Genomic DNA, 15359 nt, shown 5'->3' on the forward strand with positions numbered 1-15359 from the left:
ATGTATTATTTAACTTTGTGAGCAGTCGATTAAAAAAATTCTCAAACCAAGATTAAACATGTGTACAAGTACATGTATTAGAATTAAAAAAAACCCTGAAAACAACCATTATTGAGAATGAAAAGATAAAAATTCAAGGCAAACCCCGATTTTGTAATTAGGCGGCTTACAGACACTTAAATACAACACACAAGTGTATGGGATGAAATTAAGATGGTGTTTCCAGTCACTTTATATTTCACTTTTTGAAGCACTAAATAATGATTTTCGGACGCGATTATTTCTGGGCTTCATTTTGTAACATATCACAGACACAGGTGACAAGTGTGACCTTCTAGCTCAGATTTTTTTAAACTCGAATCAATGTTAGCCAATCACTTTTATTTTTATATTGTTTGTATCTTCAATAATTGAAAATCGCTCAGTCCATTAATCATTTTTTCTTCGTACAGATTACTTCGTACAGATACACAATGGAGATGACAACCGAAATTTTGATGTCGACGATGAACACGACGAGCAATGGTACCGTCGATGACGGCAACGAAGTCGTCACATTGCTCACCCAAGTCTCCAACATTCTTGTCCTCGTCTTCCTCATGATCTCTATGGGCTGCACCATAGAGCTCGATGATTTAAAAGAAACGGTATGTCTCAATGGCTTTGAAAGTGCGGTTTTTATGGGGATTACAAATTTCCAATCGGGTCCTGATACATGTATAATCTTCCCATGAAGCGTTTACGAATGCCATGTGTACCATTCAGGAGTATAGCCAGTCGACATCACGAGGAACACGCGAACAAAAACAGAAATAACGTGAATGTTCCATAAATCGCTTGTGCGAGACATTCCTACAGCTTCGGTAATGAGACTATAGATTTATTAGGCCTACAATGCGCAAGCCTCTTGTCGAGGCCCTGGCGGCTGCCTCCCGAGCGAAGCGAGGGATTTCCTAATTTGCGAAGCGAATTAGGCCTGGCGGGAGCCAGGGCCTCTTGACATCTGAGCTGAATTATATATTCATGAGGAACGTCTTCCTAATGAATACACATGAGTCATGATATTACCGGTCACCTAGTAAACCAATGAAATGTCAAGGCTGATTCGTCCAGGGTTCGGAATACTATAGTAGTCCACTATTCTGCAGGGGATTCATTTAATTGCGGGACACTAAATGGGATATAACCAGCAAAATGCTACAAGTAGTGGTACTACTGCTACTACAAGTACTGGCCGTAACAGACCCATCACCGCCCCGAAACTTACCGGGAGATACCGGTCAGCCGCTGGTCAGACTCGAGTCAAGGGGAAGCAACTTCACTCCAGCATTTCCTCACTGCACAGCGGAGATCGATAATCGACTCATAGTGGAATCGCTTGAAATATTACATTTTTCCATATCCTGTGGGTATAGATTTACAAAAACATCTCGTCCTTTCAGTGCAGATTTAATTTCATCGATTTGCAAATCCTTAAATTGGTCAATATTCAGCATTTTAGAGGCATATTCAATGCTCTTTGATATATCGTCGTTACTCTTCGCCAAGAATCCACGGGTCGCCATTCAAGATGAGCTCATTAATATTCAATATGACGTCATAACGGCCCGCGCTCTCATTGGATGATTTTCACCGACCAGTTCTTGGTCGGAATATTGGTAAAAACAATAAAAAACAAAATAAAGTCGGTGAAATTCGGCCCAGATGTCAAGAGGCCCTGTCTCGCGCCGCTCTGCTTCGCTATATCCCTTGCTTAGCCATGTTCGCTCGGAAAGCAGCCGACAGGGCCTTGATAAGAGGCTCACAATGCGCACGCTTTGCGAAGGTCCTGAGCACGTGACCAAGCTTTGTTATACAGTATCCAATCTGCAGCGGAGTAAAAGAGAGTCACAAACAAACAAAATGGCCGCACTCGTAATTATGCAACGATAGACCTATCCATAATGTAACAGGTCGATAAAATCAAGCAAGAATATTGATAGAAGTTCCGCATGGTATTCTATTTCCATAGTCCCACTCGATTGATAATATCATATAAACAAAGTTGGGAAATTGACTTCTGAAAAGCTGGCATTTTTGTCAAAGTCTTTGGTTTAATCCGGCAATCTTCCAGTCTGAAGTAGACAATCGCCCGGTGGTCGGTAGCATCAGTCGCGCGCTCAGGCCTAATAGCCTCTTGTCGAGGCTCTGGCGGCTGCTCTCGGAGCGAAGCGAGGGATACCCTAATTAGCGAAGCCAGCCAGCCTTTTGACATCCGAGCCGAATTTCACCGACTTTCTTCTGCTTTTCATTGTTTTTACCAATATTCCGACCAAAAATTGGTCGGTGAAAATCATCCAATGAGATCGCGGGCTGCTATGACGTCATATTGAATATTCATGAGCTCATCTTGAATGGCGACCCGTGGATTCCTGACGAAGAGGGACGATGAAATATAAAAGAGCATTGCATATGCCTCTAAAATGATGAATATCGACCGATTTAAGGATATGCACGTTTATTCCAGTAAATCTGCACTGAAAAACACGAGATGTGTTTATAGATCTACCCACAGGATATGGAAAAAAGCATGGCGCTATAAAACACATAAAAAGTGTAATCTTGCATGCGATTCCAATTTTCGTCGATTATCTCCGCGGTGAGGGAATGCTGGAGTCGAGTTGTTCGGTAGTTCCCCTTGTGGACCAGTGGCGGCCGCACAGAAGCGTTGTTCCCGACCTTTTGTTGGAAGAACGCGAACGCTTATTTACGACGTTAGTTGATTTTGGAAGTGACTTTTGGGCCCGTCGTCATGTCCTGCAATGCAAATTGTGTGACATGAGATTTTTTTTCGTTTCGCATCTGGAACGGAAACATTCAATTTGCGTTTTGTGTGCAAAATTCTGGTTGCTACTATGGTAACAGCGATATATCCGATTTAGGACGACTTTCCAAATCCACATTTGGTTCCTCCCAGAGCTCGAGAGGCCGCCCGGGGGGCCCACTTCCATTGAAGAGTGGATACCAGGCGCAACCACGCGTAAAAAGGGAAAGAGTGGGTAAATACGTTACGTATAGGCCTATGTAACGTTATAAAGGTGTCAAAAACGATGATTAAAATACTGAAAAAAGGGATATATTTCCAATACTTGTAGGGTTTCACAAGCCAAATACTTGTTAAAAGATGCATTTTCATAATCTGGAAAAGACTTGCTTCCCTTGTTTAGGGTGGTCCCCCCGGAATTTGAATCTAATCCCCCATTTCTGGGAAAAGTAAAACATAATGCCCATTACATTGTGTGCTAGAGGCGTATCGTTTGTGTAGAAGGAGTAAACAAAAGAAACAAAAGAAACCCGCATGTTCAAACGTATTGCATACGCTGTGTACATATCAACGCATGCGAAATGGTTTCGGCTGGAGAGGTGATCTGACCCATGGATTCAATTGCCAGTCATCGAACAATAATCCACATTAAATGCAATATCGATTCGATGGACTGTAATGATCTATATCTAAGCCTTAATTCAGTAAGTTTTTCCTCACTCAATATGTACTCGATTTGTTTGAAAAACCATTTTCTTTAATATCTATGTCATATTCTATTTTAGGTCCTGCATTTCGAATATATCCAGCCATCAGTCGTAATACATGCATGTATGGTGCGGGTGTCGCGGGAAAGAATTTTGCACGCGAAAAGCAGATCTGTAGGGCCTGTAACCCCCCTGTAATACAAATCTTAGCATTGATTGTAGAGCAGTTTTCTACGTTTGATTCTATTGACTATAATGTACAATCAATCTTAAAAATCAAGTGTATGATTAAGTGTCAACTTTTGTGTTAGGGAACCCTAATATTAGCGTCCGTGAGGATTGCGAAAGGTGGCAGTTGTTAGCGTAACCATGGACCTATAAGAAATGGACGATCAACGCGATCATTCTTTTGATGCAATCATAGTCGCCGTCTCCTGATTATGTGCATATTAATGATAACATACAGGTGCTTTGACAATAGCGACTACCAAGGCGAATCTGATCTTCACAAAGGAATGTTTTGCTCTTTTTGCCGTTTGTTGGCTGATGTCTTGTAGCAGATTATACCTTTCAACTAAGATGTTTCAGATTTGGAACAGCAAATTGAGAAGCAGACGATTTTTGTGATATCAAATTTATTATTATCGATTTGCACGCTTCTGCACACTCATAATGACTTTTCTAACAACGAGAGGGGGACGACCCCTACAAGAAACCCACCATGTTTCTGTGGAATATTATGAGGAAATCTTTAAAATTTGATTATAAATTACAATCAATCAATTTCATTTTAGCCTCTATCTTGAAATATTCATACATTTTTCCAAATAAAAACCATGGAACTAAGATAACCATTTGTAAACCAGAACTGCACATTAATTTCCGAGAATTCAGGTAATTCATTACCTTCTGCGCATACAATTTGTATAATGTTAAATGTCTAATCACCGAAAGCTTCTGTAACTCATGGTTTAATTGACGGCGACCATGATGGTATCACATGAGATAAATATGAAGAGAATGTTATTCACATGACAATGACAGTAAGATGTTAGTGAATTCATTAACTAACCGATGAATGTCCAGCTTTCATAGGTCCATGGCGTAACAGAACGCTAACAGTAGGGCCAGTCACATCCTTCACGGGCGACCACCGCCTAGACGCGTTGTTTTCACTAACAGAGCACTAACATGAGGCCTATCGGTATCGATAAACTCACAGGCTAGAAGCTTAGCCGAATTCCTAATAATCTAACAATAAAAGGCCCAGCAGAAGCTTACAGTGGCGCTAATGTTAATACAAATCGCTAACAGTGCCAAGGGTACCAATAGTGATGATGTTAGTGAATAATTTCTCCCTTTAAAACTTGTCTCCCTTTCTTATACCAAGTAATTTAAAATAGACCCCGACCGAATTAAAGTGGTATTCCGGGTCCACACAACAATATATGAGTAAAATTTACTGAGCAAATTGCTGAAAATTTCATCAAAATCTGATAAAAAATAACAAAATTCTTGAATATTAAAAATTTAACACTGTATTTTGCAAATGATATTACTGAGCAGCATGTGGCCATGAATATGCAATAAATGGAACGATGATGCCATATTCTCTAGCCACTTGCGTACCTAAGGGGAGGGGGGGGGCAGACTGCCCCCCTGACGAGTCACAACTGATGCAGGGGACGTACCCCTGCCCCCCCCCCCTGATGAGTCACAAATGATCCAGGGGACTTGCCCCCCCCCCCCTTTTGAGAAGCAAAATTAATAATTTGTAATGTAAAAATGCAGACGTGTGCCCCCTCTTTTGAACTTGAAGACCTTTTTTCCTTTTTTTGCTTGTCAAATTTTTTCGCGGACGAAATATCCTCCAAAAAATTTGCCCCCCCCCCTTTGGAAAATCTTGGGTACGCCGCTGCCTCTAGCTCTTTCCCCGTTTTCTGATTTTATTGAAATGAACTCGTAATTGTCTCAAATGTGTGTATGTCACCCGAGTAACAAAATGATGATCTTTGAAGCAATATTCTGGGTGGACAAAATTTAAATAAACCTAATTTTGTTTGATACAACAGACCCTCATTGCGTATTCATGAAGACATGAATATAAATTTCACCGAAATAGGACCTAATGCAAAATTTTAAGATACCATAATTTTTTGTATTCATTTTCTATTTTTATCAATTTGTCAGTGTTTTGTTTGTCTCACTTTACTGTTCAAACCGTATTATTTTATTCAGCCTGGAGTACCCCTTTAAGAATTGGTATATAGCGGGGATGTTGATTAGTGCCAAGATATGATCCTTTTCATCAAAATTTTTTCTTCTTCCAAGATATATCATTTTTTTTAAGTGTTTGAAGACATTTTTAACAATAGACCCTACATTTATAGAAAGAAGAACAATAGCTGATGAAATTTATCACATGATAATCATCATTGGCAAATACTCTTTCATGAGCATGATGAGCGAAGTCTGTGAAGAGCATTTGCAAACAAAAGAAAATGATGAAAAGTGGGATTGCATTTTCTTTCGGTACGGAATCTCCATCGTAATATCATGATAGGCTAATTTTTTTGATCGTTTTAAAGCTTATTCGATATTTTTTAAATTGAATTAGTAAATATATTTTTACTACTTGCTGTCATTTCATGTTTAAAAGGTAATAATAAAGAATTTTTTATAGGCCTATATAAGAATAAATGACATTCCTTTACCCTTTCCTAGACACGATTTTAAACTTAAAAATAATCATAACTAAATCTTAAGTTAAATCTAGATCTTTACGCACAAATAATAGATTTTGCCTAACTCAAATCCCCTAACAACACTCGCGCCTAAAGCCCCTTTCACAATTGACGTACGACCTGTTTACGACCACCTGCAACAGTTTTTTCTTGTTGTTGCACGATCGATCTCTTGGTGTCTTGCGAGCACTCGCAGTCGTTGTAGACGATCGCACAAACTCGAGGTGGTCGGAGGTGATCGTGACTGGTCGCATCTGAACTTTGAACATGTTCAAAATCCAAACGCGATCAAATACGATTGATTCACTCGCAACAGGTCGTACCATCGGTCGGGCGATCATCGTGTGAGTGTTGTTCAACGTTGTACGACTTGGTGCGACAGGTGGCACAACTAAGTATAGTCGCATTTAGTCGACTGGAGGTCGTACAACACTTGCACATGTGCTGGAGACCCACAGAGACCAGTCTTGCGACTAGGTGCGATAATATGAGACTGTTGCAAGACCGATCGAAATTACGGCTTACTACATTCCACTACCGTTGCATTCGCATGTATGCGACCGTTCAGCCCCTTTCACAATTGGCGTCCGACCAGTTTACGACCGCCTGCAACAGTTTTTTCTTGTTGTTGCACGATCGATCTCTTGGTGTCTTGCGAGCACTCGCAGTCGTTGTAGACGGTCGCACGAACTCGAGGTGGTCGTGACTGGTCACATCTGAACTTTGAACATGTTCAAAATCCGAACGCGATCAAATACGATCGATTCACTCGCATCAGGCCGTACCCGGGGTCGTACCATCGGTCGGGCGATCATCGTGCGAGTGTTGTTCAACGTTGTACGACTTGGTGCGAGAGGTGGCACAACTAAGTAGTCGCATTTACTTGACTGGAGGTCGTGCAACACTTGCACATGTGCAAGCGACCTTCATGTACAGAGACCTGTCTTGCGACTGGTTGCGATAATAAAATGGGCCATAAGACTGTTGCAAGACCAATCGCAACGGCTTACAACATTGCACTACCGTTTCATTCGCATGTATGCGACCGATCCACTCGCAATCCCTCGTGCAACACTCGCATGTGATCGCACGAGCACAATAAGAGTATATGCGACTTACTCGTGCAACGGGGTTTACTGGTTGTTTTTGTTGTACGACAGCTGTTGCAACTGTGAAAGCCTCTGTGCGATCTTATGAGATGACTAGCGATTGATGCCTGTTGCAGCCTGTCGCACGACCAAAAGGTCGCAAATGGTCGTACGTCAATTGTGAAAGGGGCTTAACGGCGCTTTAAGCCCCTTTCACAATTGACGTACGACCATTTGCGACCTTTTGGTCGTGCGACAGGCTGCAACAGGCATCAATCGCCAGTCATCTCATAATATCGCACAGAGGCTTTCACAGTTGCAACAGCTGTCGTACAACAAAAACAACCAGTGAAACCCGTTGCACGAGTAAGTCGCTTATGATCCTATTGTGCTCGTGCGATCACATGCGAGTGTTGCACGAGGGATTGCGAGGGGAACGGTCGCACACAACGGTAGTGCAATGTTGTAAGCCGTTGCGATCGGTCTTGCAACAGTCTTATGGCCCATCATATTATTGCACCCAGTCGCAAGACAGGTCTCTGTACATGTAGGTCGCTAGCACATGTGCAAGTGTTGTACGACCTCCAGTCGAGTAAATGCGACTACTTAGTTGTGCCACCTCTCGCACCAAGTCGTGCAACGTTGAACAACACTCCCATGATGATCGCCCGACCGATGGTACGACCCCGGATACGAGCTGATGCGAGTGAATCGGTCGTATTTGATCGCATTCGGATTTTGAACATGTTCAAAGTTCAGATGTGACCAGTCACGACCACCTCGAGTTCGTGCGACCGTCTACAACGACTGCGAGTGCTCGCAAGTCACCAAGAGATCGATCGTGCAACAGCAGGAAAAAACTGTTGCAGGTGGTCGTAAACTGGTCGCATGTCAATTGTGAAAGGGGCTGTACGGTCGCATACATGCGAATGCGACGGTAGTGGAATGTTGTAAGCCGTAATTTTGATCGGTCTTGCAACAGTCTTATATTATCGCAACCAGTCGCAAGACTGGTCTCTGTAGGTATCTAGCGCATGTGCAAGTGTTGTACGACCTCCAGTCGACTAAATGCGACTATACGTAGTTATGTCACCTCTCGCGCCAAGTCGTACAACGTTGAACAACACTCACACGATGATCGCCCGACCGATGGTACGACCTGATGCGAGTAAATCAATCGTATTTGATCGCGTTTGGATTTTGAACATGTTCAAATTCAGATGCGACCAGTCACGACCACCTCCGACCACCTCAAATTCGTGCGTTCGTCTATAACCACTGCGAGTGCTCGCAAGACACCAAGAGATCGATCGTGCAACAACAAGAAAAAACTGTTGCAGGCGGTCGTAAACAGGTCGTACGTCAATTGTGAAAGGGGCTTTAACAGTGCTTTCTGTGCCTTCTGTGCGATTATTCTACCCATGTTGTTAGTAGCTGATTTGTTAATGAATAATGATATACAGATTATGATATACAGCGTTGATCCCAGATTTAAATAATGCATTACTTTGACATGAGCCATCGCGGCGAGATTACAGGTTGTTAGCGCAATGTTACGCTAACAGCGTTTCTGTGCGGCCGATACAGGCCGATCTCCCGGGAAGTTTCGGGGCGGTGGTGTCTGTTACGGCTAGTACTACAAGTAGTAGTACCACTACTTATATCCCATTTAGTGTCCCGCAATTAAATGAATCCCCTGAAAAATAATAGAGTATTCAGAACACTGGACGAAAGAACTTTGACATTTCATTGGTCAATTTACTAGGTGACGTTAAATATTCATGAGTTCATATATATTCATTAGAAAGACGTTCCTCATGAATATATAATTCAGCTCAGATGTCACGAGGCCCTGGCGAGTGCAGCGAGCCAGGCCTAATTCACTTCGCGATTAGTTATCCCTCGCTTCGCTCGGGAAGCAGCCGCCAGGGCCTCGACAAGAGGCTATGAATAATACGACTCGGGTCCAATTTATACTTAAAAACATTGAACACAGACATGATTTGCCTTTTTATATTTTTATCACAGTTTCGCCATCCAGCTGGTTTCTTTATCGGGATGCTATGTCAGTTCGTCCTGATGCCCCTCATCGCTTTCTGTCTCAGTCTTACTTTCAAGCTCGAGAGTGCAGGAGCCCTGTCCGTCCTCATCCTTGCCTGCTGCCCCGGGGGAACTCTCTCCAACCTATTTACTTTCTGGACTGGCGGCGATGTCTGCCTAAGGTACGAAACCATAGTGTCAGAAGTATACCATGTATACTGTCAATAGTTAGTATTATGAAGGAATGCGCTCTAAGGAAGCTCTCAGTGTGAGGTGGGGGGGGGGGGGGCTCAGACACTAGTAGATGGATGTAATGTTGTATTTTACAATCTGACACTACATGCTATGTTTGGATATCCTTCACCTTTAAAGAATTAATTTAAATACCTCGTTTCGGTTTTAGAAAGCTCTTCAACATCATATAGTATTTCCTTCTTGCTTTATCCTCGGGGAACTACACCCCTCTTAAACCAATCAACCAATGTTACTTTAAAAAAAAGAAATGAAATATTTTTTTTTTAAACCAAATAAAACAGTGTATGCATGACAACTGTATCTACAGCGGTTGCTATCGGGATGATGCCCCTGAATCTATTCATCTATAGTCGTGTATGGACGGACGACAAGGCGGTAATTCCTTACGTCAACATCGTCACCACTCTTGTTAGCATTCTCATTCCCGTTGCTTTCGGGGTGTTTCTCCGCTGGTGGAAGAAGGAATGGACCAAATATATCACCAGAGTTAGTATCATATCTCTTTATCTTCTAATTCTATTTTATTTACATATTAATTTGCGTATTATATTAGTTTCATTCACTGCATACAGATGGGGAGGGGGAGCTTGACCCCTCTAAAAAAAGGTCAAGGTATAAAAAAATTCAACTCGCGCTTCGCGCTCGTATTGTTTGTTTAGCGAGACATGTACGTATCATGGTTACAAAAATTTGCTTATAATGTCCCTTTCTAATGTCCCTTTCTAGGTATTAATTAAAAAAAAAAGCCACGGCGATGTTCGCAGAATATGATGTTTCTTATAACAGTAAGGAGGATTTAAAAATGGCAGTTGACACTTTTTTTCTTATTAATCTTGTTAACTGTTTTTCTTAACAATTTTTTTTTTAAGTTCGGCGTAGTTCTCGCTTTCATCTTGATAATCATGGTATGGGTCCTGTTCTTCATGCTAAACCCGACCTGGCTGAACGCTGGATGGCAGCTGTGGATCTGTGCTATGTTACTCCCCTTCCTTGGCTACGGATTCGGCTACAGCTTGGCTATCCTATTCCGCCAATCCCATTTCAAGTGCAGGGCTATCTCCTTCGAAACGGGATCGCAGAACGTATCTCTGGCCACAACATTAATCGTGGTGAGCTTTACCGATTCGCCACTCTTCTTGGACATGTTGTTCTATCCGGGTCTCTATGCAGTCTTCCTCTATGTAGATTCGTTCGTCGTCATTATCTTGATGAAAGGAGCGGCCTATCTTAGAAAGAAACGCAATTTGGCTACTGATGAAGGTTATGACGAAAATAAGAATGACAAGATTGGTTTGGATAACGAAGGCATGGCCACAGATCAAGAAGATGGGGTGCGGGTAGTGGCCATGAAGCAAATAACTGCCGAGAATTAGGAAAAATCTGCTGAAGATGTTGGAGTTTTTATAAACTGTAGCCTATAAAATGTGTCAAAGGAGAGTAGATCTCTTTCGGGGTTTTATCATCTTCTAAGTTCTAAAGTAGGCCTTAATGTTTTTATTTACTTGATTCTGAAAATTTTATTTGCATTGAGTTTTTAAATGTATTTTGTAAATGTATGAATGCACAAATGAATTTAAGTATTATCAAATTTGTACTATACATTGATCCTCCCGCATTTGAACTTTGGTATTATTTCTTGAGGGGTTGTGCTGATTTGGATTTGCATAGATTTGTAGTACTGCAGAAAAAAGTGTGAGGATAGAAAAAAAGGAAAAGGAGAAAAGCGTTGGAAAACGAATAGGGCTGCTAATGATCGGGACAACTATAAGTCAGTTCGAAATGCGACGCTGCAACTTCTGAACAAAACTCGTACACAATACCACAGAGATCTCATCCTGAAAAACAAGGATAATCAAGAGAAGCTTTTCAGTGTTGTCAAGTCCATGTTGAACATGTCAATTAAGCAACCGTCGATACCATGTACTATTGATAAACATGAATTCGTCAATGACCTAGGTAATCAATTTTTAACAAAGTCTTGAAAATTCATAAGAATATTGAAACACGTCTAGATGCAATTTGTAAACACAGGAATTATCCTCTTTCTGACACTTATATTTTAAGCGAGTTTAAATCTCTATCTGAGTAGGAAGTTGAAAAGCTCGTTGCCAACTTCAGTAAAAAGCCATGCTAATTAGACCCCAAACCCACAAAACTCCTCCTTCAATGTGTCGATATACTCATTCCTGTGTTCACATCATTTATTAATCTCTCAAGGTCACTTTCTAATACAATGGAAAACTGCTCTTATCACGCCATCATTTAAAAAACCCTGGTCTTGATTGCGGACTTTTAGAACTTACGACCTGTAAGCAATCTGAAATACATATCAAAGTTGGTCGAGGATGAAGCTACCAAACAGATTACGGATCATCTTAGACGCAACTCTCTTTTGCCATGTCTGCATATAGACAATTCTACAGCACTGAAACTGCACTGCTAAGAATAAAAAGTGATATATTAATGGCTATGGATTCTCAGAAAGTCGCCCTTTTACTATTAATGGATCTAAGGAGTGCATTTGACACCATAGGCCATTCTCGCTTGCTATATAGAAACGTTAAAGCCCCGTTTCGGTATTAATGGTCTTGTCCATAATATGGATAGAGTCATACTTGGCGAATAGATATCAAAAGATGAAAATAGATTATGTTTACTCTGATGATTTCCCGGTGCCCTTTGGCGTCCCACAAGGATCAAGATAGGCCCCATGTTATTTACAATGCCGATCTCATTTCAAATGTTCAAACGTGCTTTCCCGAGATATCATATCACTGCTATGCTCATGACACACAGTTTTATGTATCATTCAGTCTCACTGAGCATGCTCAAGAGCAAGCTGTATCACTTCTAGAAACATGTATTGACTATGTACGTGGATGGATCCTAAAGAATAGGCTCATGCTAAATGATAGTGAAACTGAAATGATGATAGTTGGCACAGCTAAGCAAACAATCAACCTTAACTTAAATTGTGTTTCAGTTTGAGACTCTGATACAACCATCTGTTAGTGCTAGGAATCTTGGTGTGCATTTTGATATAGAGTTGAATATGAAAAAACATATCACTACTGTTTGTAAATCGGCATATTACATGGTCTATAACATTCGTCGTATTCGAAAATATTTAGATATGGATGTTAATACGAAAGAAATTGTTCATGCATGCATCATTAGCTAATTGGATTACTGTATTAGTCTAATGTATTTGATCCCTGACTCTCAATTATTGAAATTTCGGCAGACGAAGTGTAAAACTCTTAAGATATTTGATGAAAACATAATTGACCAATAGGATCATTTGAATTATTTTATTACATTTTGATTAAGATGTATTTATTTCAGCTTTTTCAAATGAATGTAAAGCAACTAATTTCATGAATAATCTTGTTTAATTTCTTTAATTTGAAACCAAGGGCTGCTATGGAGTTGCAGTTTATAGTTACTTTTTTATAATTACCATTTCAAATTTATCATTATTATTATTATCATTGTAATTGTTATCTAAATTACTTTCTTTCTTTTGTCATTTATTCGTTTTATTTTGCTTTTATGTAGATTACTTATTTTAAGCTCGCTTCCGTCCGTCTCTTGCATATAGGTTATGTTAATTAAGGCGCGATAGCTCAGTCGGTAGAGCGGGGGTTTCGGATTCCGGTGACCCGGGTTCGATTCCCAAATGGTGCGCTAGTGCCCTTTGGTAAGGCATTTATCCTCATTACCAGGTCCCTCGGAGAGGACCTTAAGCCGTTGGTCCCCTGGTTGCTTGCTCACAGGCATTCGTGCTTTCTTAGCAGTCAGGTAAAAAACATCGGTAAACCCAGACATGCCAGATTGATTTGAATCCCCCGGGCAAAGACTGGCAATACCATTGAATTAATATTGAAACTAAGTTTAGGGACTTGCTTTTATACAAGTTCTCTCTTGGCAAGTCCCTCCGCTCAGTTAATTCGTCTTCAATATTTGTTACGAAATGTCATTGAACTGTATATGCATCATTTTGAACATGTACTTGTACTGTTACTTCGATTATATTATTTTGTTGAACGGAAAGAAATAAATCTAATCTAAATCTTGTTTTGTTTGGTCTAGTATATCTAAATTACACAGAGCAATTCCTAATGATATTAATATTAACTGTAAAACTTAATGTTAAGGATTGGTCCTATTGGACTTATGGATGCAAAGATTGTGTAAAACATAAGAACAATCTTGCCATTCGTTGGAAAACGCTATGTATCCGTTGTCTACTCTGGGACTATTGGCATACGTGTATCATATATGCCCTATATCCATCGAGCTTCCGTCCACTGTGATTTCATTGTTCACCCATTTTGTCCATTTCTGGAGCGGGTGAAAACGGATGAAGCCACCTAGAATTTCTGCTTTTCCGTGTCTGATGTATCCTTTATGAATACGTTTTGCGTCTTCCAGCCAGTGAGACCGGGCCTTTACGGAGAAGTTTCATCCTGTTCGCCGCATGCTCGCGAGCTTAAAATAATCAACACCAACACCAAATTGGAATCACGATTTTCCCAATCCCTGGCAGTGGGTGTTGGTGAATAGGGAAAAAACACGTAGATCGTCAACACCAGCCGTAATTTTCGGGTCGGCAGACGGCATAACACCAGCGCTCAACACGAACTGCCGGAAATACGTCACATTTTCCAAGGTCAATCCCAACACCAACCTCATTATTTTCAATTACGGTGTTTTGGCTGAAACACGAGGTTTCAATACCGTACTTGAAGTTACCCAGCGTTTTAGCGATGCATTAAAAACCCGTATTTTGGTTTGGATCCTTAAACTGGGTGATATGACTTGCTCAATCAAATTTCTAACTGCTCTTTTTTCGTTAGGACCAATATTCTACTCATCTATGACTCGTGGAATATGTGCCCAAACTCTTTGAATATTTCAGGTATTCCATTCTGAGCCGTCCAATATAATATCTTTTTTTTTTCTGGTATTTTTACAGCAAACTATTCGTCAGGGTTAACTTCTCTTTTAATTCATAAGTGTTTTGAGCTATTGAAATCCTTGCATCTGGTTTGCCGAGGGCACACAAAGAATGTCAGCGATAGAACATTGACAATAAGAATCATGTATCCCCGCCCCCGTCTTATAGACGCAGTGAACATGATGAAAGGAATATGAAGAACACAACGTCAAAGTTCACAATAATCCGACGAAACATCAAAAGATAAATTCTACATTATCAATATTTGTTTGGATGATGTTGTATGGGGAAAGTACATAGATAGTCTGTATTTAAATATTAACCGCGGAGTGTCAATAAACTATTAAATTCCTTTGCGCTTGTAGAATATTGAACGGGTTTGTTTTTTAAGTACGCCATTGCAGTTATCAATTAGACTCAATTATTTGGTATGTATAGTTTCATAACTTGGAAAGATTGTACCTCGGTACATGAATGTATCTAATTCGTGGACACCAATGCTCTATTTTTTTCTTATACTAGTGAAGCTTCGTATTTGAATCAAATGCTAGAAACAATGCTTAAGATACTAAAAGTAAAAAAAAGTTAAACTAAAAGTTACTAAAGTTAAAACAATTTGGCTAAATGAGACATATTTAGTATACATTGACTAAAATTTGTATAATTGTGCAAAATTGAAATGATAAGGAATTACAAGTTCTCCTTCCTATTTCAGAAAGAATTGCTGGCGTAGTATGACTCATTTGTCATGTCTGTTGACAT

At 40.4% G+C, this 15359-nt stretch overlaps 1 protein-coding gene across 1 annotated transcript; it reads left to right on the forward strand.

Moving 5' to 3' along the window:
- The first annotated feature begins 457 nt into the window (after nt 1-457).
- On the forward strand, nt 458-13708 carry LOC129261884 (sodium-dependent organic anion transporter-like). The gene is made up of 4 exons (XM_064099367.1): nt 458-647; nt 9371-9564; nt 9919-10123; nt 10507-13708. Exons 1-4 carry the CDS (start codon nt 474-476, stop codon nt 11008-11010), a joined length of 1077 nt encoding a protein of 358 aa, XP_063955437.1. The 5' UTR covers nt 458-473; the 3' UTR covers nt 11011-13708.
- The last annotated feature ends 1651 nt before the right edge of the window (nt 13709-15359 follow it).

This window comes from Lytechinus pictus, chromosome 5 (genome assembly GCF_037042905.1).
Source record: "Lytechinus pictus isolate F3 Inbred chromosome 5, Lp3.0, whole genome shotgun sequence".
Classification (NCBI taxonomy): Eukaryota; Metazoa; Echinodermata; class Echinoidea; order Temnopleuroida; family Toxopneustidae; genus Lytechinus; species Lytechinus pictus.

What these genes read in the sequence shown, in the direction of transcription:
- LOC129261884 (XM_064099367.1), top strand. Translation starts at nt 474, where the DNA reads ATGGAGATGACAACCGAAATTTTGATGTCGACGATGAACACGACGAGC. An exon ending in TCGATGATTTAAAAGAAACG is followed by an intron (nt 648 to 9,370) that starts GTATGTCTCAAT and finishes TTTTTATCACAG; the next exon opens with TTTCGCCATCCAGCTGGTTT. An exon ending in GGACCAAATATATCACCAGA is followed by an intron (nt 10,124 to 10,506) that starts GTTAGTATCATA and finishes TTTTTTTTTAAG; the next exon opens with TTCGGCGTAGTTCTCGCTTT.